We start from the raw sequence: 23,692 nt of genomic DNA, 5'->3' as shown, positions 1-23,692 counted from the left end.
TCCTGCTTTCCCATCACGTGCGGCTCTGTCCCCCCCCCGGCGCTGCCCGCTGCCCCCCAGGGCTGGCGCTGGGTCCCGGCTGTGCCCACCACGCGTCTTGCGGCCAAGTCCAGGGTGACTCAGGGCTCGCGCCGCAGCATCGCGGCTGCTGGCCGCCGCCGAAACGCCTTTTGAGGTGCCGTTTGCACCCCGAGACTCAGGTGTGGGAGTTAATTGACTCGGCGGCTGCTTAATGACTGCTTCAGGGTGCTCTTCTGCGGGCCAGGCCCTGTCCGGCTGTCCCCGTCCCAGGCCCTGTCCGGCTGTCCCCGTCCCAGACTCTGTCCGTCTGTCCTGCTGTTTCCCGTCTTCGCCGTTTCCTTTCCCCGTGGGTCTGTGTCAGCCTTTGTCCCTCCGTCAGCCCCAACCCGGCTGTTTCCGTCCCCGTGCCTGCCGGTGCCAGTCCCCATCGCTCCTGTCCCCTGTCCTGGCGTTTCCTGTCCGTGTGTCCTTCCGTCCTCCTCCCACATCGCCCGGCCTTGGCCTGGCCCTGCCGGTCCCTGTCCGGCTGTCCTGTCATCCCTCTGCCCCCCCTGCTCTGTCCTCTTCCTGGTCCCTGTCCCTCTGTCCCAGCTTATCCTGTCCTGGGTGTCCTCTGTTCTGGTCCCTGGGTGTCCCCTGCCTGGTCCTGATCCCTGGGACTCCCCTACCCATCCCTGTTCTGGTCCCTGGGTGTCCCCTGCCCATCCCTGGGTGTCCCTTGCCTGGTCCTGATCCCTGGGACTCCCCTACCCATCCCTGTTCTTGGTCCCTGGGTGTCCCTTGCCTAATCCCGGTCCCTGGGTGTCCCATCCTGCTCCCTGAGTGTCCCATGCCTGGTCCCAGTCCCTGGGTGTCCCTTGCCCGGTCCCGGTCCCTGGGTGTCCCGGCCCTGTTCCCGGGTGTCCCATCCCGGTCCCTGGGTTGTTCCCTTCCCATCCCTGAGTGTCCCTTGCCCGGCCCCGTTCCCTGGTGTCCCACCGGTCCTGGGTGTCCCTGTCCCGGCCCTGGTGTCCCTTGCCTGTTCCTAATCCCTGGGTGTCCCCCCCTGCCCATCCCTGAGTGTCCCTTGCCCAGTCCGGGTCCCTGGGTGTCCTCCCGGCCCTGTTCCCGGGTGTCCCGTCCCAGTCCCTGGGTGTCCCTTGCCCATCCCTGGTGTCCCTTGCCTGGTCCTGATCCCGGGGTGTCCCCCCCGCCCATCCCGGGGTGTCCCCCCCTGCCCATCCCGGTGTGCCCCCCCCTGCCCATCCCGGGGTGTCCCTTGCCCGGTCCCAGTCCCTGGGTGTCCCTTGCCCGGCCCTGTTCCCAGGTGTCCCATCCCAGTCCCTGGGTTGTCCCATCCCAGTCCCTGGGTGTCCCTTGCCCGGTCCCGGTCCCCGGGTGTCCCCGTCCCAGTCCCTGGGTGTCCCTTGCCCGTCCCGGTCCCTGGGTGTCCCGGCCCTGTTCCCGGGTGTCCCATCCCGGTCCCTGGGTGTTTCCTTGCCCGGCCCTGGTGTCCCTTGCCTGTTCCTAATCCCTGGGTGTCCCCCCCTGCCCATCCCTGAGTGTCCCTTGCCCAGTCCGGGTCCCTGGGTGTCCTCCCGGCCCTGTTCCCGGGTGTCCCGTCCCAGTCCCTGGGTGTCCCTTGCCCATCCCTGGTGTCCCTTGCCTGGTCCTGATCCCGGGGTGTCCCCCCCGCCCATCCCGGGGTGTCCCCCCCCTGCCCATCCCGGGGTGTCCCTTGCCCGGTCCCAGTCCCTGGGTGTCCCTTGCCCGGCCCTGTTCCCAGGTGTCCCATCCCAGTCCCTGGGTGTCCCATCCCAGTCCCTGGGTGCCCCTTGCCCGGTCCCGGTCCCCGGGTGTCCCGTCCCAGTCCCTGGGTGTCCCTTGCCCGGTCCCGGTCCCTGGGTGTCCCGGCCCTGTTCCCGGGTGTCCCATCCCGGTCCCTGGGTGTTCCTTGCCCGGCCCTGGTGTCCCTTGCCTGTTCCTAATCCCTGGGTGTCCCCCCCTGCCCATCCCTGAGTGTCCCTTGCCCAGTCCGGGTCCCTGGGTGTCCTCCCGGCCCTGTTCCCGGGTGTCCCGTCCCAGTCCCTGGGTGTCCCTTGCCCATCCCTGGTGTCCCTTGCCTGGTCCTGATCCCGGGGTGTCCCCCCCTGCCCATCCCGGGGTGTCCCTTGCCCGGTCCCAGTCCCTGGGTGTCCCTTGCCCGGCCCTGTTCCCAGGTGTCCCATCCCAGTCCCTGGGTGTCCCTTGCCCGGTCCTGGTCCCCGGGTGTCCCGTCCCAGTCCCTGGGTGTCCCATCCCAGTCCCTGGGTGCCCCTTGCCTGGTCCCGGTCCCCGGGTGTCCCGTCCCAGTCCCTGGGTGTCCCATCCCAGTCCCTGGGTGCCCCTTGCCCGGTCCCGGTCCCCGGGTGTCCCGTCCCAGTCCCTGGGTGTCCCTCGCCCATCCCTGTCCCCGGCTGTCCCCTGCCCATCCCGCTCCCCGGCGCTCCCATCCCGGCTGTGCCTGCCCTGCTCCCCGTCCGGGCGCTCCCGCAGCGCCGGTTCCTGCCGCGCTGTCCCGGGGCCGGGCCCGCCCCGCTCGGTGCCGCGGTCCCTCCCGCCGGGGCGGGCCGTGCCGTGCCGTGCCCCGCCCGCTCCCGCCCGCCGCCGCGGCCGCCCGGAGGAGGCGGAGCCGCAACCGGGGCCGGGGCCGCGGCCGGCCCAGCCCGAACCGAGCCGAGCCGAGCCGAGCCGAGCCCTGCCGGACCGGACCGTGCGGGGCCGGGCTGGGCCAGACCGGACGGGACCGCGTCTTCCCGGGCCGTGCTGAGCCGGGTCGGGCCGAGCCGTGCTGAGCCCAGCCGAGCCGAGCCGTGCTGAGCCGGGCCGGACCGAGCGAGGCCGGCCGCCGCGCCCCGATGAATGGGATCGCCTTCTGCCTGGTCGGGATCCCGCCGCCCGCCCCCGCGGTGAGCGGCGCTGGGTGATACTGGGTGGACTGGGGAGGCGGTGGGCTGCGGGGGTAGGGGCTGGGGGTGCGGGGCTGGGTGCTGGGCGATGCCCGGGCACCCAGGGGATGGGGTGGGGGCAGAGCCAGCGCCCTGGGGCTGGGTGGTGGGGCAGGAGCAGCGGGGCAGGGGGCTCCAGCCACCCGCCCAGGGCTGTGTGCCACGGGCAATGCTGGCCGCGGTGGCTCGTCCCCGGTGCCCGGCCAGCACGGCGGCACGGCAGGGCGGTGGGGCTGAGGCGGCTGAATCCGGCCAGGGGGGCTGAAGGCGAGACCCTGGGGCTGAGCTCCCCCTTCCCTGGGACAAGACCCACAAGTGCCCACGCGTGTTTCCTCCAGACCCCCAGCCCGGCTGTCTCCTTGTGGGTCCGGCTGCTCCATCCTTGCCAGCTCCACCCCGGCCAGCTCTGGCACTGGGCAGGCAGCAGCCCCCCCCCCCCGCCCCCAAACACCCCCCCAGCCCCTCCGGGTCGTGTCCTGCTCCCCCAGCTCGGACAGCCCCCCTGGCCGCGCAGGTATTTGCAGCACCGCTGAGCCACGCTGCCCGTGTTCCTCCCATGCCGTGGCCACCAGCATCACCCAGCAGCGCCGCACTGGAGGGCACTGGGGCCATTCCCGTCTCCCCTGGGAGCAGCATGGTGCCAAGGGAGGCCAGCCGAGCCGCCGGCTAAAACCCCGTTTCCTGCCCGTTTTGTGCCAGATCCCAGCGAAGGCGTGGGGTGGGGATGGGGATGGTGCTGGGGGGGCTGGTGGTGGAGGGGGCACCAGGGTAGCGCCCAGGCGGGGGGTGCAGGCCACGGTGTCCGGCTGGCGCAACGCTTGCTAATTTGAGCAGAGGTTGCACGTCCTCACCCCAGAGCTGAATTCGGCCTCTGTTCCTCAGTTCCTGGTTATTTGAACTCGGCTTCCTCAGCCTGGCGATGGGGCTAATAACCATCCTCAAAGGATTAATTGGGGTGTGCGAAATGGTTCAGATATGAGGAGTGCTGCTCGTTGCAGCGGCTGAGCATTAATCATGGTTTCTCTTCAGATTCCTCCCTGCTTACTCCGTACCGCTGGGTGCTGGCATTCGGATTTTTGGGGGCGGGGGATCAAATCAAGTCTCTTGAAATCGGCTGCATTTTGGGGTGAAACGTGCCCTCCGGGGGGGCAGCAGCAGCAGCCAGAGCGTGGGGGCTTTGCTCAGTGCCCACCTTTGCCCCCAGCTCCCTGTGTGACTGGGGGCACTGGGCGACTTGGGGGGGGAGTTATTTAACCGCCACAGCCTCCCCCTGCGCATCTGGGAAGGACGGCAGTGAGGAAAGCGCTTTGCAATCCTCCAGCAAGGATTTTGTGCTGCGTAAGCAGAAATCCTGCCCGACAGCCACCCCCGGGGCTGCGTGGCAGGGGCTGCCCCCCACCAGCCCCAAGCCTTGCCCGGCGGCTGCTGCCCTCGTCCCGGTGTGGCTGCTGCCTCCGTCCCTATTTACTGGCACTGCTCGGCACACTGAGTTTCTTAATGTCTTTTTTTTTTTTTTTCTTTTTTTTTTTTTTTTTTTCTTTCTTTCTTTCTGAACCCTGAACTTGAAAGACAGGAAAAGCCTGTGCTCGGGGCTGCTGCCGCAATCCTGCCTTACAAGTGCGAAACCTGGCACTGGCGCCGGGTTGGGGCACGCGGTGCGATGCCATGCCGGGGTCTGGCTGGCCACATTGGGCTTCTTGGAGCCACGGGTCGCCAGCCACGCGGAGGGCCCTAACCTTGCCACCACTGTGGTTTTAACCTTGACGTGCATCATGCGCTGCACCCAGCCGGCACCTCTGGCACCGGTGCCTCGCCCCGCGGGGGGACTGCTGGGTGATGTGTGGTGTCCTAAACCCACCCCAGCGCTGCAGCGCTGCCCGGGCGCCGTCATCTGCAGCATCGACTGCCAAGGAACCGCCGCTGGGCGTTTTAGGGCTTGGGGACTGTGGTCTGCAGGGGTTTGACGTTGCCAAGTCTGGCAGAGGGGACACGTGGTGACAGCTCTTGGTTTGGGGGTCAGAGCATGGGGCTGGCTCGCGGCGTGTGGGTGCTGTGACCAGCTCCCGGGAGCGCTCGGAGCCGGTGCCTGGGACCTCTCCTCGGTTCATGCAGAGCCACTGGTTGGGAGAAAGCACGGAGGGATGGGGTGTTGTGCTGGGAAGCTGCTGAGCCCTGGGGATGGCCTTTTATTCTCATTAAGGGGGGAAAAAAAAAAAGATTAGGTTTCAAGTCGGTGCCGTCCCATTAATAAACCAAGTTTGTCTTCAGCAGGCAGCAAGACCTGAATTTAAAAGAATGGAGATAGATGACCTATTTTAAGCTCTCAAGTTGGAAATATCGACCTGCTGCCTCCGGGCCGGGAGCGGTTGGGCCGGCTGCGCGAGCTGTGCCGTGCTGTGCCGTGCTGCCTGCTCCCAAAACCTGTCCAGCTTTCCAGAGCCGCCTGGCTTGGGGACGCCCCAGTTGCAAACCAGGGTTGGCTGCTTTAAACCTGCCACCGACCTCCGTTGCTGTGGCCCAGACATCTCCAGCACTGGCGCAGAGCACTGAAGTGGCTGACCTCCTTTTCCGCGGCTGCTTATCCCCAGGATTTCATTAATCTTCCCTAATTGCCTTCTGGTGGCCGTGCCACAGCGAGCACACCTCCGCCGACGCGGCTGCGTATGTTGCAAGACCCGCGGCGGCGTGGTCCAGCAGGTTGGTGCTGCCGCTCTCGGTGGGAACCGGCCACGTGCCCGGTGGGTTTGGTCTCCACCGTACGCAGCCCGGGGGGTCCCCAGCCCCTGGAGCAAGTTGAGTTTTCTGAGGTGGAGGATGCTGGGATGGGGGGGTCGTCCCACTTCCGCAGCCATGCTGGGAAAATGGGAGCTGGAGAGCCAAAGCTGGAGCTGGGTCCTCTCCAGGGAAAAGGGGGGTTGAGAATCGTCGCGAAGTGGCCAAACGGTGGGGACTGTGGGGACCCATCCTGCTCTCACGCCAGGGATGGGACCCAGTGGGGTCCCCAGGCCTGTGCCTGCAAGTTGCTATTGCTCGCTCAAGACCAGCCCCCCTTGCAGCAGGAGGCAGCCGGGGCTGCCGTGAGCTGTGTCTGCTGGGACAGGCAATAGGTTCCTGCCATAATGCCAGAGCCCAGCCGCTGGCACAGCCCGGCGGTGCTGGATCCCCCTACGATGGGCAGCCAGGCAGTTGCCGGCGCTCTTGTGGCCCCCCCATGCCCTGCCATCCACCGGGGCAGGACTGGCTCTGCCATCAAACACCCGCCGTCAGTGGCACCCCCGGGGCAGAACCCACAGACCCGCGGGGTGCAGGCTGGGGGTGCCCGGGTTGCCGTGCCCCCCCTACCCACCAGCCACCCCGATGGCAACAGTGGGTCCCTTGATGGGGCCGAGCGCGTGGGGCAGCCCCGGGGCGGGTGGGATGGAGCCCGGGGCTCTGGGGGACAATCGCGCTATTGTGGCACATAGTGGGCTCTTTTTCTGCCGTGCGAGGCGGGGGGCCGGGCTGTGGTGCCAGCGCTTCGGGGTGAAAACGTGGTTCCCTGCCGGGGCTGGCGGTGACTGGTGTGGCACCAGTGGGTGGGACACTGATGTCCCTGGGGGGGGGGGCGGTGATGGAGAGGAGATGGGCTGGTCTTTGGCTTATGGATGCATGTGGGCTGTGGAAAAATGTTAGGCTGCTCCTAATCTCAGGAAAATGTCATCGGGTGTCGGTGCTGGGGCTGCAGTGGGGCAGGAGGTGCTGCAGGAGCATGGCTGTCCCCAAAGCTGTGTCCCCAAAGCTGCCTCCTGTCCTTGCTGTGGCTGGAGGGAGGTTCAGGACCCTGCTCGGCTCTTTATTTCGCCCATCCAGCGAGGGATGCAGGATTCAGTGCTTCTCCTGTGCATCCCCTCATCCGAGCATCGCCCACCCCTGCGCTCCGTCTGGCCCTAGGCCACAGGCAGCACCCCTGGAAGGGGCGAGGGGTTCCCCCCATGTGTGCAAGGGGTGCACGGCTGTGGCCCCCACCCCGGGCCCCCGGGCTTGAGTGGGACAGAGGCTGGAAGAAGCAGGCAGCCTTCCCCTGACCTCCCCGGGTAGGATTTTCCGCCGTAGAGAAGCGGGAGCAGAGCGCAAGGTGCCTCTCGGAGCCGCCAGAGGAAATGGCTCATTGTTAGCCCTGCTGAAAAAAAAGAAACCCAAAAAATTGCAATAATGAGGCCAGCTTCTATTTGAGGGTTTCCATGGGAAAAACAGGAAACAGAATCCTGTTACTTTTCTAGGGCTTGCTGCCGATAACACCGTTTTTAGGACGGGACAGAGAATGAGGAGGAGGAGCTGGGGATGAAGGCAGCACCGGCGGTGAGCCCTCTCCATCCCCCATCCTCGTGGGATGGGAGATAAAACTCCTCCTCGGTGTTGGGCCGGCTCGGTGTCCAGCATGGGGACCACTGGCCATGTCCCCACTGAGCTCCAGTGCATGTCGCCAGCCCTTGTCCCTGCCTCAGCACCACTTGCCCCGTGTTAAGGACGATCCCTGTGGGCTGGGGGTGCGGAGGACCTGGGGTTGGGGGCACGGAGGGGGTGGCTGGGGGCTGCCCTGAGGGAAGACACCGCAGGGACAGTGGCACCATCGGTGCCGTAGGGAGCTGCTGCGTTAATGGGGGATGTGGTGTTGCCAAATCTGCCTCCGGCTGGCAGAGCTGCCCTGGGAAGCTGTGAACATCCCCAGCACTGCAGGTCTGCACCCTGTGGGTGCCCCCGCTCTGGGGCTGGAGGTGCTGTGGTGGCTTTCGCAGGTAGAGCATGGTGCTGGGCGTTCGGGAGGGCCGTATCCTGCCCCAGCATCATGATGTGGGGCGGTGAGTGGAGGTGGCACATGAGCCGGCAGCGTGGGCAGCTCCATGTGTACGTGCTTGCATCGATGCGGTGGCATCAGCCGGCGTCGTGGCTGCTGTCATGGCTGTGAACGGGGACGATGCTGCCCCAGGAGCACAGCCAGGGATGCCAGCAGTGGTGAGGACCAGCCGGAGAGCCACGGCGGCACCAGGGCTGGCAGCCTCGCAAGGAGAGGTCAGGAAAGGGGATGAGGCTCTCTGGCCACATTCCCAAATTTCTCTCGACGTGGCACCAGGGACTCCTTGGCCGGGTGAGCCGGAGCTCCCTGGAGGTGCCGCTTTGAGACACGGCCCTGCAGATGCGGGGCTGGCGTCCCCCAGTGTGAAGGCTTGCCAGAAGGGAGCTGGCTTTGGTCACCATCCAGCCGGGGGGGACACACGAAGCCCAGCGGGGACCCAGCATGGGCTGACGACCGGGCTGTGAAGGAGTCGCTGTCAAGATAAAAGTTTGTGTTGGGAAGGAACAAGGCGATTTCCTTCCCCGTGTTAACACCCAAACCGGAGCGGGAGGAATGTCAGAGAGCCAGTTTGCGGCTCCTCTGGCCTCCTCACTCCTCCGCTTCTCTTTGGCACTTGGCTCGGTGTCACCTGGACAGTGTCACCTCCATCCCAGCTGATTTGGATGATGGGGATTCAGGTGGGGGTCCCCAGCCGGGCAGGTAGCTCTGGCATGGGGTGGGATTTGGGAGCATCCCTGGCAGAGCCCACCCAGCCGCTCGGTGCTGCCAGCCCAGCACCTCCCATGGGACTTGTCCTGTGCCGTCCCCAGCGCTGGCTGTGAGGACGGGGAACCCCACGCCTCTGCTCGAGCTGTGGGTCCCACTGACTCTCTCTGGTGTCCCTGGGGGGTCCGTGGGGTTTTCCAGAGTGCAGCGGTGCAGTGGGTGCTTGGGTGCTGCGCACCGCCGAGTAGTTGTGAGACCAGTGGGAAAAGAGGAGACTTGAGCATCTTTGTGGATGCTCAGAGCAAACCCAGCTGGCATCCCCCGTCCTGACAGCCGAAAGCCGTCCCCGGGATTCCCACCTGGCCTACGGACCAGACCGTGCATCCATCCCAGTAAGTCCCTGCCCAGGCTGGGATGTGGCATGGGGCTGCTGGGGGGGTGGTGGTGGTTCCGTGTTGCTGCCTCCTGTTCCCAGCACTGCTGCTCCTGTGTGGGGTGCGCATCTGCTCCCAGTGGCTCCCAGTTCTCTCCTGCGTGGGGTGCGCATCTGCTCCCAGTGGCTCCCAGTTCTCTCCTGTGTGGGGTGCGCATCCGCTCCCAGTGGCTCCCAGCTCTCTCCTGCGTGGGGTGCGCATCCGCTCCCAGTGGCTCCCAGTTTGCCTCCTCCCGCTCCCTGGGGGACGCAGCCGTGCCGTGCTGGGGCAGGGGTGTCCCAGGGGACCGGGGAGCGTGCGCTGGCTGTGTGCAAGCAAGCAAGCATGTCCCCAAATCCCCGCTGAGCTGCAAAGCTCCTCAGCCCTGGGTTGGGTTAAAGAGAATTAAAATGCTTTCTCCTGCGGAGCCGTAATCCCGCAGGCTGGGGCGCGGCCAGGCGGGCTGCCCGGCTGCTCCTGGCGTGGTCACCTGGGGGCTGCCCCCCCTTCTTCTGTCACCACGTCCCCCAGGCCAGGTCCCGCTGCTGGAGCATCCCCGTGTTCCTGGTGTGTGTGGGGGGCTGCAGGCACCCCCTGCTCCTAAGAACGCGTAGGTCCCTGCTCCCTTTGGGGGTGCTGCCCTCCCAGATGCTGCCTGGGCTGGCTGGGACCGAGGGGAGCGGGTGGGACCCCCGTCCCCCCCCTTTCCTTCCAGGACCTGCCGCAGGTGGGAGCGAGCAACAGCTTTGCTGTGTAAAGGGCTGGAAACGGGTTATTGTCTCAACATGGCTTTCCCCTCCCCAAAAATCCTATTAAAAACCTCATTTTTTCTGACCTAATCTCAGCTCGCCGTTCAGGAGGGATTAGTGTTTGCCCCCCTTCAGCCCTTGGCCCTGAGCGCTGCTGGCTCCGTGCTGGAGAAACCTCCTTCCCGCATGGAAAGCGATGCCGGAGGAGGGCGGTGGGGCCGAGCCCAGCACGCCATGGTGGCAGCAGGACGGGCAGCTGCCTGTCCCTCTGTCCTCTGTTCCTGCCCGCAGCGTGACGTTACCCCGCTGCGTGCCAGGGGTTGCGCTGGCCGCGCTGGCAGGGACCCACGGCCGCAGCTGGTGGGGCCAGGGCATGGCCCGGGGGTGTCACCCCCCAGCTGGGACCGCTGGCTCCATCCTGGGGGTGTCACCAGGCTGTGAGCAGCAGCCGTGGGGCAGGGGGGTGCTGAATAGAGACCCCCAGTGCAGGCAGCGCTGCCTGGGGTGTTGGGCGGGGGTTGTGCAGGGGGGCTGGGGTTGGCGTGGCTGTTCCGTGCCTCAGTTTCCCCGGCGGTTTGGCGGGGGGCAGGGAGGCGATGCCGGCAGAGGGCCCTGCAGCCCACCGCTGTGTGGGCACATGTCCCCACGCCTGCCCCGGCACGCTGGCAGCGGCGGTGCACGCCGGGAGCGCGCTGCCTTCCCCCTTGCTCCTGTTTGGCTGCGTATTTAGGACACTCCTGTGCAAAACACAAGTATTTTGGAAGGCGTCAGGCGCGCTCGCATTCCTCGGGGTGGAATCTGCCCCCGCGAACCGCCGCCTGACCTTTCCCGCTTTGGGCTGCAGGAACAATCCTGGGGCCCGTCCTCCCTTTAAAACCCTCCTCCCGGGGGCTGGGACCCCTTCCCCAACCAGCCCCCCGACTGCTTGCTCAGCACTGCCTGGGAAAGGCGTGAGCAGAGATGGCAGGATCAGACCCCGCCGTGCCAGGGCGGCTGGCATCGCTCCAGCTGCCCCGGGACCCCCAGCCCACTGCGACAGGCTGCTCTTTGCCCCCTTTCAGCTGGAAAGCGAAGCCCCCCCCCCGGGTGCTGCTCGCACCGACAGCTGTGTCAGCCCCGTCCGCTGTCCTGGCCGGGCAGCTCTGCCTGCTGGGACATGCCGCAGCTCTGCCGGCTGCCTGTCCCCAGGCTGGGGACAGGGGTGTGGGACTGCCCCCGGGGTGGCTCCCGTGGGAGACCCCCCAGCACATGCAGCCGGTGACGTCGGGGTGGCCCTGGGGGGTGGGAAGGCGATGGCAGGGATTTGGCTCCCACGTTTCCCCGTCCCAGTTTCTCCCTTGGCTGCTGGTGTGGTGTCATTGGGATGGTGTCGTGGGGTGAGCTGGGTCCCTGGGGACACGGCTGCCACCAAGCCAGTCCAGCCAGCCCCGCAGTGGGGCTTGGGGCAGGCGCTGGGGCTGTTTTGGGAAACAGCCATGGCACCTTGGCCAGGGTAGACGCTGGGGACGTGCTGGACACCAGAGCACCGGCAGCGTGCAGGGGGCCCATGTGGCATCGCACCCCGGGGACCGTCCCCTGGTGCTGCCAGCCCAGCTGGTGGCTGCGGGAGGTGGGTGCACGGCACGGTGCTGCCAGGCTGGTCCTGCTGATGGGGTGGAGGGGGGCAGAGGAGAGGAGGGGGCTGCGGGCCAGCGGGGCGGCCGGCCCCAAGGCTTCGGGCTGCAATCCCAGTAATGCCCGGCATTTCCCCGGCGCGGCCGCACGTGCCTCTCCTCGGCCTCCAGCACGGCAGGAATGTGGCGTGGGACCCCTTCGTGTGGGGACAGGGATGGGCAGTGTTGGGGGGAGGCAGGGCAGGGGGACGCTGCCCACCCACAGACCCTGCCTGGGTTGGGTGGCTGTGGGTGCTGGGCTCACCAAGATGCTGCTTTTTGCCTTATTCCTCTCACGTTTTGGTGGTGGAGAGCGGCTCGGGGGGCATGGAAGGGGTGCAGGGTGGGCTGGGGAAGGGGCATTTTTCCCCCTGGAGCAGTGGGGGTCCCCAGGCACCAGTGACGAGGGCGGTTTGCCATCCCAGCCTGTGGGCTCAGCACTGGGGAGGCAGGATTGAACCGTGGGGGGTGGTGGCTCTGTGTCTTGGGGACTACAGGGACCTGCTGTGCCTGCAGCCCTGGGTATCCCCCGAAATGGGAGATGGGGCTGGGGGGGATTTTGGTTTGGCTGCTGTTGAGAAGTGTCCTTGGAGCCGTTGCCCTTTGTCACAGGCACTGAGCAGGGGGGTCGGGGGGCTGTGTTGGTCCCGGAGGGGCTGTGTCAGTCCCCAGGGGGCTGTGTTGGTCCCTGGGGGGGCTGTGTCGGTCCCTGGGGGGTTGCATCAGCAGAGCCTGGGGCTGGATACGTTTCTCTGCTGCAGGGACTCTGCTGGGTGCTAGGGACGGAGAGGGGACCAGGGGTGTCTCGGAGCCCCCACTGGCTCCCCCCTTGCCGAGCCTGGCGGTGGCTCCCTGGCCGAGCAGGGGGGACACTTGCCACTCCCGCAGGCTGTCCCCCTCCCTGTCCCCGGCATCGCCCGGTGCCCTGTGGAGAGTGAGTGGAGGAAGGAAGGAAGGGGCCGGGAGGAGGGAGAGGAGGAAGCGGGGAGGGTGGGATGCTGCCCGGGGTGATGGAGGAAGAAGGGGGTGGATTAAAAAAAAAAAAGAAGAAAGAAAGAAAGAAAGAAAGAAAGAAAGAAAGAAAGAAAGAAAGAAAGACAGAAAGGAAAAAGGGGAAGTCTGGGCAAAGTGACACTGCGGGCGGGGGGGCTGGCTCGGCGCGGGGGGGCCGGTGGGCTGGGCACACTGATCCCTGCAGCAGCTGAGCCCCCAGCCCGCCGGGGCGTGTGGCAGCCCGCCCTCGTCCATCCCCCCCCTGCGTCCATCCCTCCATCCCTCCATCCCACCCTGCGCCCATCCCTGCCCCGCACGGGCGGCTGGGTGGGGGGCTGTGTTGGCAGCGGGGTGCGAGCCAGCGGCGTCGCCGGGCCGGGAGCACCGCACGGCACCCCAGCCATGCCGCCCCCCGCCGCCGCCCCCCACCGCCACGCTGCCCAGCTGGGGGGCTGAAGGAGGCCCTGAGCCCATGGCCGCCGGCTGAGCCCCCACCTGCCGAAGCCTGGATTGCCGGCCGCATGGTGGAGGAGAGCGTGAGCAGAGGGGAGCGGGGGGCTCGGCGGGTGCTGCGAGGTCCCCCCCGGCCCCCCGCAGCCCCCAGCCCCGTGGCGGTGGTGAGCAAGGGGTTGTGGAGCGTGGAGCGAGCCGGCAAGGGCTGGCGCTTCGAGCGTGCCGTGGGGGTGGACTGCAGCTCGCCCGAGCCCCGCTGCATCTGGCTGAGCAGCCTGCGCCGCCACGCTGCTGCCCCGGAGCCCCCAGCCCCCCGGCCCGGCCGTGTGCCCCCCCGCACCGACAAGTGCTGCCGGGTGAGAACCGCATGCAGGGGCCACCGGGTGTTGTGCCTTGTTTGGGGGGGGGGGGGGGCTTTGCAGGGGAGGGCGAGGGATGGGGACTCCCCCGGTGCAGGGGGGCTGTGGTCTGGGGCTGTCACAGCTCCTGGGGTGCGTCCTTGTCCCCTCCTCTGCTGGGGTCGTGATCTGGGGGTGGGGGTCCGGGCTCCTGCTGGTGGTTGCAAAGGCAGGGCTGGCAGCCGCCAGCAAGGACAGGGTTGTGCCGGGGTGTTTTGCTCACCGTGTCCGGGAGGGGGGACAGATCCTCCCCCCAGGGAGGGGGACACTAGTGGGAGCTACCCGTCCCATCATGTCGCCAAGGGGTAGTGAGGTGGCTCGGTGACAGTGGGGTACAGGGACCCGGTGACACCTTGCAGGGAGCAAGGGGCTCCCCCCATCCTCTTTGCCCGCAGCCCTGGTGGGATGGGGGCTTGGGGGAGCCGGGCTGGTGGGAGCACAGGAACGGCCAGGCTGAGGTTAAAATAAAGCCAAAAAGCTGGGAGGTAACTGGCCCCCTGTGGGGAGCAGGGACAGGCGCTGGGGACAAATGGCTGAGGTGACAAATCGGGTGCTGACCCTGCTGTCAGGAGCTGGAGCATCTGTGGGGCCATCAGCCAGCGTGGGGGATGTCCGAGCCCGCAGCTGGGGACTTTGCAGCCCAAAACACTCCGAGCCAGGGTTGGGTGAAGAGGGAAACTGAGGCACGGTGGTCTGGGATGGTTTGCTCTGCCCAGCCCTTTGCAGGGTCTCTGTAGCGGGACAAGGGGGGGGGGGTGTGTGCCAGGATCCGGAGGGGGAGGGACACCACGTTGAGGCTGTAAAAATCCCAAAGGACACTTAACCAGGGCAAGGCGAACGCATGTCCTTGGCAGCGGGGTCAGGGTGCTGGGTCCCTGCAGGATGGGAGCGTTCCCAAGCGATCCCTCCTCCGCCGTGCGTTACGGGACCTTGGGATGGAGATGGGATGCAGCCTGAGGGGGGCTGTTTGGAATCTCCTTTTGCTGGGATGGAAGGCTGGATTCAGGCTTGGGGACCACTTGCAATGGTCCCACCACACCTGGGGACGTGTCCCTGTGTCACAGGCGTGCCGGAGCCTGTGACACAGGGACACGTCCCCATCCCTGCGTGTCGGTGCTGCTGGTGGTGTTTCCACCGATCTTACCCCTCTCCGAGGCTTGTCTGTGCCGGTTAAAATCAGCAGGGCACATTCAGCTGTCAGCTTAAAAATAATCCAGACACAATGGAGGGCGCAGATGGGGACAGGCGCCGGCGTCGGGATGCTCATGGCCCCAGGGCGAAGGGATGGGGGGTCCCCGTGGGAGCGTGGGGTGCCCGTTGCCATCTGGTTCTGGGGCGTGCATGGTGCAGGGAGGGCTTTGTGGGGAGCTTTGCCCCCCCGTATGGTGCTGGTAGTGGGGTTTTCTGGTTCCCCTGGGCCGGTGTTGGGAGCATTGCAGCTCTGGGTTTTTTGGGGGGTTATCTATAGTGTCTGTGAGCGCCCAAAGTCCTTGTATCCCCACTCTGGTTTGCTCTGGTGGTCGTGGAGTGGGTCTGCAGGTGCTGTGCGGTGATGGAGTGGGTCTGCAGGTGCTGTGCCAACGTGATGCCTCCTGGGCTGCAGTGCCAGAGCCATGCCCTCACCGCGGGGACCCTGTTCCCAGGCGGATGGGACCCCCAGCCCCACCTGCAGCCGGGCACCATGCGGGACGTGCCGGCGCAGGGGGTGCAGCCTGGCCCCCCTGAGCTGCCATCAGATTTCCCCACCGGCAGCGAAAAGGCCCACTCAGCACAGGCGCAGACAAAGGCTTTTTGTGCCTCATCCCTTTGTGCGTCCCTCTGCCCTCCCCGCTCCCCATCCATCGCTTCCATCCAGACAGTGCCTGAATTTTTAACACCCTCGCCCCAGGATGGGCTGACTCCAGCTGCTGGGGCAGGATCCCAGCAGATCCGCTCCTGCCCGCTGCCACTGCCCTGCCTGTCTCTACCAGCTCCCAGGTTGCCATTTTTTTGTTTTTGGCAGAGCTCGGTGCTGCTGGGGCATGGGGCTTGGGCCACAGGGCTGCTCCTGCCTCAGCAGGGCTGGCAGATGTGCAGCCAGATGTGCAGCCACAGCCGAGCAGCGACATCCCTCGCTAAACGCTTCCGAACTCAGCCAAGGTGTCAGGATTCCTGCTGCTTCCCCACGCTCCCTGTGCCAGGCGAGATGCCAGCGGCCGCTCGGGCTCTGCCACGGCCCCGTTTCCCCTCCCTACACCAGCACTGGGGGCTGCGGGATGGAGCCGTGTCCCTCTTGGTCCCATCGGCCGCTCCGGGCAGTGTCCCTTGCCAGAGCCCAGTGTGGTGCCAGGTCCCTGCCCTGTCTTGGGAAGCATCACTCATCCAGCCACCTCCCGGGCGGCTCTTTCCGGCTTGCCCGAGGTTATTACCGCAGCGTCATCGGAAGGGGACCTTTTGTCCCTGACTCCCTGGTCCCCCCCCATCTCCTCCTGCCACACTGCCTCCTGGGTCCCATCCAGACCTCCAGGCACAGCTCATTCCCACCCCTCACCCCCCCCCCCCCTTTTTTTTAAATTTCCTTTCCCTGCATCTTCTCCCACAAGGTCCCATGCGAGGAGTCTTGGGGGATGCTGGTGGGGTGGTCTAGGGGGACTGGAATTTGTTGCCGTAGGGTCCAGAGGGGGATTCCTAGGAGTGGAGTAGGTTTTTGGGCAGATCTCAGCCCCCAGCATGGGGCTTCAGATGGGCAGGCAGGGGGGGGCTGCCTGCCTGCACCCCCTGCCCCCCCAGAACTGACATCCTCCTCATCCCCCACAGCCGACACCAGGCCAGAGAGATGGGGCGTCCCCGAATGCCAACGTGCCCCCAGAGGGGCCCTTCCCCTGGGTGGGCCCGAAGACGGTGGTGCTGCGGAAGAGCTCGCAGGGGGGGTTTGGTTTCACCCTCCGCCACTTTATTGTCTACCCCCCGGAGTCAGCCGTGCACTCCACCGCCAAGGTACAGCTGGGACCCGGGGGGGGGGGCCATGGGGACCCCTGGGGCTGCTGCAGTGGGACACCGAGGTGCTGTGGTTGGATGCAGGATGGTGGGGTTGGGCAGGGGGGATCCAGGGAGCGGACCATCCATCACCTGTTTTGTTGGGTACTTGGGTCTGCCCCCACCCATGGGTGGCCCAGCGATGGAGGACCCCACAGAGCTGCTGGGAGACGTGTCCTGAGCCAGCAGCGAGCCAGCAGCGCCTTTGGAGATGTCCCAGAGCCTTTTGGTGGGGACACGGCTGTCTGTGGCAACGGGGAGAATCCCTCAGCGCCGAACGAGAGCTCCAGCATCCCCAGGAATGGCAGGAAAAGGAAAAGGCACTGCATAACCCCGAGACCTGGGAGAGGCTTGGCACAGTGGGATGTTGCTCGAGCTGAAGCGAACCGCGCAGAGCCACCGGGAAGCTGAGCCTGGGAGAGGGTCTTTCAGACGATGCTGTTTGAGCCCTTCATCGCAACTGTCCTCCTCCTTCTCTGACCAGCATCAGCTCATCCCCTCCCGGCAGATCCTCACCCAGCGAGGGGCACATGCCCAGCCCCGCCGGTGCTCACCGCCTCTAGCGCAGCACATTTTTGGCTCCCAGTGTCCTGGCTGGTGGCGGGAGGCTTTGGGCTGGATCTGCCCCGGGATGCGGTGGCTGCGATCACATCTTGGCTCAGCAGCAGCCTGGACCCTGCCCAGGTGCTGCCTTTTGGGGGGAAACAACCCCGTGTTGGCCATCGCCTCCAGCACCCACTGAGCCGTCCGGAAGCTCCGGTCCAGGTAGCACCTTTCCCTTCCAGGATGCAAAACCCAGCAGATTCCAGCACGGACCGTGCCCCCTGCACCCAAGGTGACGAGCCAGCTCCTGCTGTGCCAGCTCCAAGCCCCCAGGCTTTGAAATCCCCCTCTCACCCCGTTTTCTGCAGCGGCAGCTTTGTGCAGATGAAGGGAGAAGTGTCTGTGAGGCGCGTGGTCCATCGCAGCCCATTCCCGGCTCCGCAGTGGGCAGACCTGGGTGCTCCCATCACCCCTGGAGCTTCACAGCTGCCCATGGCCCCAGCTGCCCCACGGGCTGGCGTTGGCTGCCCCGCAGCTCCTGGTGCCCCACGGCTCCAGCGTTGGCTGCCCCGCGGCTCCTGGTGCCCCACGGCTCCAGCGTTGGCTGCCTCCTCCCCAGCAGGCTGGGAACTGCAGTGGGAAGTGAGTCACAGGGTGGAGAGAAGCAACTTGCTGGAGTCCCCGCTCAGTGTCACGGCACTTTTCCCAGGCTCCTGATTCTGCTTCCCCAGATCCTTCCTGCCTGCACTTCCCTGCCCACACCGGGAGCACGGACCTGTCCCGTCTGACTTAACTCTGCAAAGGAGCTTTCATCTGGGGATGGTCCGAAGCTGCTCCGAACCCACTCGCTTCCATGTCTCCACTGTCTTCCTATGGCATCCTCCAAGAACAAGGGACCGATCCTGCCCTGCGATGCTGGGCACCAGGGTTGAGCCTCATCCTCCAAGAACAAGGGACTGATCCTGCCCCGTGATGCTGGGCACCAGGGTTGAGCCTCATCCTCCAAGAACAAGGGACTGATCCTGCCCCGTGATGCTGGGCACCAGGGCTGAAGCTCATCCTCCAAGAACAAGGGACCGATCCTGACCCATGATGCTGGGCAGCAGGGCTGAGCCTCATCCTCCAAGAACAAGGGACCAATCCTGCCCTGCGATGCTGGGCACCACGGCTGAGCCCCGCCAGGGCGGGAACACATGGGGCTGCGTGGGAAGGAGCCAGATCAGCGCCGGGAGGTGGAGATGCTGATGGAAAGAGGCTGGGAATAGCTCCCGGCACTCACCGGAGCGAAGCCGGCACTCCCGGGCCGGCGGGGCAGGGTGCGGTGCGGCTGGCTCAGCACCCGCGGGTGCCGGCGGGCAGCCAGGTCCGGGGGCTGAGTTTCGGTGGGGTTGACTCAGCAAGGGAAGGTGACGGCAGAGCTGCTTTCACCGTGCCGGGCTTTGGCACCGCCGCACCCAGCCTTGGCCTCAGCCCTGGGAGCGCGGCCGCTGGGTTGGCCCGAGGGCCGGGAAGGGCTCCGAGGTGCCACAGGGCGGGGAGGGGCAGGGACGGGGTGACTCTGTGCCTTTAGGGGCCCTCGGTGGCCCCACGCTCCTGCCGTGGCACCGTGGCAGCCACTCGGTGCACAGGCAACGGTGCTGGCCGTGTGCCGACGCCACGGGATGTGGCTTTTCCTTCCCACCGTGCGATGGGCGCTGTGGAGAGATGCCACCAGCCCCCTCATCCTCCTCACTGGGAATGTCCCCCTGTCACACCAGGATGGAGACTGGTCCCTTCCCAGAACCCTAGGGGGACCTGCTTGCCCTGGGGACGTCAGGGCTGTGTCCCCACTGCCCTGCACCGGCTGGAGCCGAGCACGGAGACGGCAGCATCTGGCACTCGCCAAGTGAGGAATCCCCTTCCCGGTGCCTGGGTCCCTGCCTGGGACACGGGCAGGGGGCAGAGCCACCCGGGGTGGCGGCGCTGGGGGCTCGGCAGTGTGGGTGCAGCCCCACGTGGGTGCCAGCACCCTGTGCCCTGCCTTGGCTTGGGCACCCCCCTGGGCTCTGCAGGGGGGTCCCTGCAGTTCCCACCCCAAGAGACAGATCCGTGTGGCTCCCAGGGCTGTCCCCTGCCCAGGGCTGGGAAGGGGGTGCTGGGACCCCTCCGCCACCCCCCCTGCAATGCGCACCACAGCCCTGCCAGCCTGCCCCGTGCAGCAGGAGGCTGCAGAGGTGCCCCCGCTCCCAGGGACACGCTCCCCGCTGCCGAATAATTGCAGGGCTAAATATAGCCCCGCTGGCGGCTGGTGCCCCTTCGAGGACGCCTGCGCAAAGCTGTCCCCTTCCCAGGGGTCCCTGCCACTGGGACCCGCTGCCTGGGTGCTGCCTGGGTGCCAGCAGACCCCTCCGTCCCTCCCCTGGGACCCCCCTGTGGAGGCTCAGGCTCTCCCTGGCCAGGCTTGGTGACCCAGGAGAAGGGTGAGATGCCACCACAGGGGCGGCTGGGCACCTTCCCGCTCCCCTGCCCCAAAAGCAGCCGCTTTCCCCAGCAGCTGGGGACCGGGGGGGCTGCGGTGGGTGTCTCTCCCTGCCCACCAGGCTGCAAGGGTGGCACAGCCAGATCCGGTGTCAGGAGGTAATTTTAGCCGGGGGCGGCGGAGGACAGAGGGACGCGCAGGTCCCACAAGGGGCTTCATGGGGCTGGCACCCCTCCGGTCCGCTCCCGGTCCCCTGCCACGGCTGCCCAAATAAATGTTTTTCTCTTCTTTTGGCAGGAGGAGGAGAACGGGAACCGAGCAGGTGAGCACTGGTGCTGTGCCGCCGTGGGGACCCATGGGGACCCCCCTGGGATCGGTGGGCACAGGAGTCTGGGGGACTCGCGGCTGTCACAGGTCACTGTGGGTGTTGTGGCTGGGGGACACAGCCTGCCGTCTCCGCTGGCTGGCACCGCAGCCCTGATATCGGCTGGCGTGGTGCTTCGGTGGCAGCGCGGTGGCACTTGGCACGGCAGGTGGGCTTGTTGTCCCCAAAGCCCTTGGCAGGTTTGCTGGACCTCACACCCAAGGGGGGAGTCTGTCCCATCGCTGGAGGGGCTGTGGCATGGCCAGCACTGGCCCCCCGCGGCGGGTGGCTCGGCTGAGCGCGGGGTCTTTGGGGACAGGGACATGGCCCTGCTGTCCTCCCGGAGGCTGGTGACATGAGTGAATGTGAAGGTGTCAGAACGGATCGGCACGCTGGCAGGGTGACACGGCGCCGGGGCTGTGCTCCCCAGGCAGCGGTGGCCAGACCTGCCACCCAGAGCCCAGCGGGGCTGGGGGGACACTGCCCTCACTCCGGGTGGTCCTGGGGGGCATTCAGCATCCCGTGCTGGCACCATCCCTCTGCCACCCCCCCGGCCCCCCTTGCCCTCTGGTTTCTTGCAGCACCCGATGGCTTTTGCTCTTGCAAAGAGCGTGGCCACGGCTGGGGGAGCTGGGGGCCGGGGGGCTGCCCTGAGAGCAGGGCTGTGCCCCGGGCAGGATGTGTGCTCTGCAGGTGCAGGCTGGGCTGCCGCGCCTGGGCTTGGGGTGGCGAGAGGGTCCCCACGAGGGGGTCACCGCAAGGGGCCAGGCATGCTTCTTGCTGTGGGACGGGTCCGGCTGTGCCAGTGGCTCCCTGACACCCTGTCCCTGGGGAGCAGGTCCCCCCCGGAGCCGCCTGGAGCCCATGGACACCATCTTTGTGAAGAACGTGCGGGAGGACGGGCCGGCACACCAGGCTGGGCTGCGCACTGGTGAGTGGGGGCACTGGGGCAGCTGGGCTGGTGGGGTCTCGGAGCTGGAGATGGCTCCAGACCGCTCATGGGACGCACGTGATGCTCTGCCGGGGACTTTTTTGCTTATTTTGCTCTTTTTCTTGCATTCCTTCTTTTTTCTCCCCCTTCCCTCTGCTCCCTGGCTCTGTGAGGGCTCTGCTCTCCTGTCCCTGGCCTGGGATGCTCAGAGCAGCATTGGGGTCCCCGTGGGTCGGGCTGGCTTTGCGACACACAGGACCTGGCTCTGCCCCTGGCAAAAGCCCTGGCCAAGCTCAAACCCAGCTGTGAGCGACCGTGGGGACAGCCAAGTGCCACCACCTCCCCCCTCGCATGCGGTGACACTTGTCTTCTCCCCCTGCTCTGCAGGAGACCGCCTGGTCAAGGTGAACGGGGAGAGCATCATCGGGAAAACCTACTCGCAGGTCATTGCACTGATCCAGAACAGGTGAGTTCCCTTCCTGGGGCTGGAAGGAGCACAGGGACAGTAGAGCTGGGGAGGTGACGTGGAGGGGACACGTCGCAGCGGGTGCTGTCCCCCTGGGTGTCACTGGGGTTGGCAGGAGCTGCGAGCCACTCGGGCACTCGCAGGCAGCGGTGCTGCAGGAGACCAGGGACAGGCAGCAGTGTGCTGGGACCATCATGTGGGGATGGGGACATTCATCTCCTCGGGGGGGATCTGGCAGAGGGTGACATTGGCCTCGCTGGGGGCAGGTGGGGACCGACCGTGGCCAGCCTGACCCTTCTGTTCCCTCTGCCCACAGCGACGATGTGCTGGAGCTCTCCATCATGCCCAAGGACGAGGACATCCTCCAGCTGGTGAGTTTGCCAGGCGGGTGCGAGGGACCAGGCTGATTCCAGGACTTGGGTTCCCCACCAAGGCTCCCCCGGGCTGTGCCAGCATTCCTGCCCTGCCAGACCTGAGGGGCCAGTCTGTTCCTGCCCCTGCTCCTCCTGTGCCTTGGGTAGGGGTGGCCAAGTGCCCTTATCTTGCTGGGGACCCCCACCAGCATCCCTGGAGGAGCATAAATGGAGGTACCAGGGGGTCCAGGTCAGGAAGGATGGGGAACGTGGCCCCTGGTTGTTTTTTTGGGGGGGGCATCCTTGGGCGTAGCTGGAGGGCCAGTTGCTCTGGCTCTCAGGGTCTGGCTTGTCCTTGGAGCACCCCAGGTGGCTCTGCCGTTGGTGGACTGGGGTCTGGGGGCAGTGATGGCCCCGGCAGGGTGGCCCAAGCCGAGGGGTGTCCGTGGGGCTTTGCCTGGTGCTTCCCCGGTCCCAGCTGCCTTCCAGGGCTCTCCCGGTGGTGCCGCTGCTGGAGCTACCGGCACCTACCCCCGGCTTGGCTATAAGCTGGCACCGCTGCTTGGCCCCAGCCTGGGTGACCCGCTGCCATGGGGCTGGGGGGTCTTACAGCCCTGGCAAGGGTGGGGTGTCTCATGTCTGTACCTGCCCCGGGCTCTGAGGATCCCCCGGGCGTGGAGTCGGAGGTGCCTGTGAAAAGTGAGAAGGGAGAGCGGTGCGGCCAGCTGTGCGGCCAGCTGTGCCGGGGCATTTCAGGAAGGAGGGGAGGGCGGCCGGGCGCTGCAGGGCACTGGGGAGAGCAGAGGGGCTGGTGCTGGTGCTCAGTTGCTCAGTGCTGGGGAGGGGGGGGGGGCAGAGGAAAGTGGGACCCGGGGGGGCTGCAGCCAGCCCTGCCCAGCTCGCCCTGGCAGGGAGGTTTGCTCGTGGGTTGGGAGGAGCGGGAAGCGTCTCTGCGGTGGCAACGGGGGGTTGCAGCTCTGGCCCCCCCACGCTGACCCCCCCCCCCGTCCCCGTCCCCCCACAGGCATATTCGCAGGATGCCTACCTGAAGGGCAATGAGCCGTACTCCGGTGGGGCGCAGAGCATCCCTGAGCCCCCTCCTATCTGCTACCCGCGGAAGACGTACCCCTTCCAGGCGCGGGGTGCAGAGCCCCCTCCGGGCCAGCCGCCGGACACTCGTGCCCACCGCCCCGCTGCTGCGGGCCCCTCGTCCCCGCTTGGCACCGCCACGCTTGCCAGCACCCGGAGCGAGGTGGGCGGCAGCCCTGCGCACCGCCCTGACGAGCCGCAGCCTGGGGTTCCCCCACCGCACCCCACCGCACCCCACGGGCACCCCGGCTCCTTCTCCTGCACCAGCTGCCCCAGCAACGTCGCATCGTCTCTGCCTGACCGCTATGGGATGCCCCCCGCCGCCGCCTCCTGCTACGGAGTCCCCAGGCACCTCCCGGAGCACCGGACTCACTGTGGCTTCAAGGAGGGCGTTGGGGGGCTGGTGGGGGCTGGGCGCTCCCCCCGGGAGGTGCCGGGCAGCCAGCGGGTGCCGGGCCGGCAGGAGTGCCAGCAGGCTCTGTCCCGCTGGTTTTGCAGCCAGGAGCCGCGGCGGAGCGCCTCGGAGGAGCGGCGGCACGCCATGCCGCCCCGCTACCGCAGCGTGTCCCAGGACCGGCTGGGGGTCTCGGCGGCGGCCCCCCGGGGCTGGCCCCACAGCGCATCGCATGACACCCTGCTGCAGCCCTCCCGCGAGGGCTGGGCGCCCCGCGCCCGCTCCGATCACTACCTGGGGCGCTACGGGCGCTCCATGGAGGCGCTGGAGCCCAGCGCCTTGCTCTCGCCCCACCTCGACCGCTCCGCATGGCCACCTGAGAGGGTCTGCCGGGCCACCGTCGCTGCCGTCGGGCAACCCATCCCGCATGCCTCCTTTGCGCCTTCCTCCTCCTCCTCCTCCTCCTCCCGGGAGCCAGCACCGGTGCAGAAGCACCCGTCGCAGCCCAACCTGCAGAGCGCAGATGATTCGGGCTACATCGGCTACCGGAGCTACAGCCCATCCTTCCAGCGCCGCACCGGGCTGCTGCACGCCCTCTCCTTCCGTGACCCAGCCTTCGGTGGGCTGCCCACCTTCAGCATCTCGCAGCGGTCGGCAGCCCCACTGCCAGAGAGCGTGGTCCCTGCTGTCCCACCACCCACCGGCCCCCCGCCGGTCCCCACCGTGCCCAGGGAGCAGCGGCCAGAGAGCAGCCGGGTGCCCGAGCAGCCAGAGGAGCGGAGGGAAGAGGTGGTTTTGCGGCAGAAGCCACCCACGGGCCGCAAGATGCCACCCCCGCTGCGGCAGATGAACTTTGTCTTCCCCGAGGGGGTGAAGGAGACGGACATTTGCGACC

The 23,692-nt window shown here is 67.0% G+C and overlaps 1 protein-coding gene across 1 annotated transcript in view; it reads left to right on the top strand.

The window, feature by feature from the left end:
• Positions 1–2,694: 2,694 nt before the first annotated feature.
• The window catches only part of ARHGAP23 (Rho GTPase activating protein 23), a 31,070-nt gene continuing 10,072 nt past the window's right edge, over positions 2,695–23,692 (top strand). Inside the window, 7 exon segments of the mRNA XM_037410900.1 lie at positions 2,695–2,948; positions 15,981–16,160; positions 19,498–19,522; positions 20,403–20,495; positions 20,883–20,961; positions 21,278–21,332; positions 22,339–23,691. Of these exon segments, the coding sequence (XP_037266797.1) occupies positions 2,898–2,948; positions 15,981–16,160; positions 19,498–19,522; positions 20,403–20,495; positions 20,883–20,961; positions 21,278–21,332; positions 22,339–23,691 (1,836 nt within the window). The 5' untranslated portion in view covers positions 2,695–2,897.

The sequence above is a fragment of the Falco rusticolus genome, chromosome 18 (genome assembly GCF_015220075.1).
Source record: "Falco rusticolus isolate bFalRus1 chromosome 18, bFalRus1.pri, whole genome shotgun sequence".
Classification (NCBI taxonomy): Eukaryota; Metazoa; Chordata; class Aves; order Falconiformes; family Falconidae; genus Falco; species Falco rusticolus.
The sequence above is the reverse complement of the archived record's forward strand: the minus strand, read 5'-3'. Positions and strand labels throughout refer to the sequence as shown.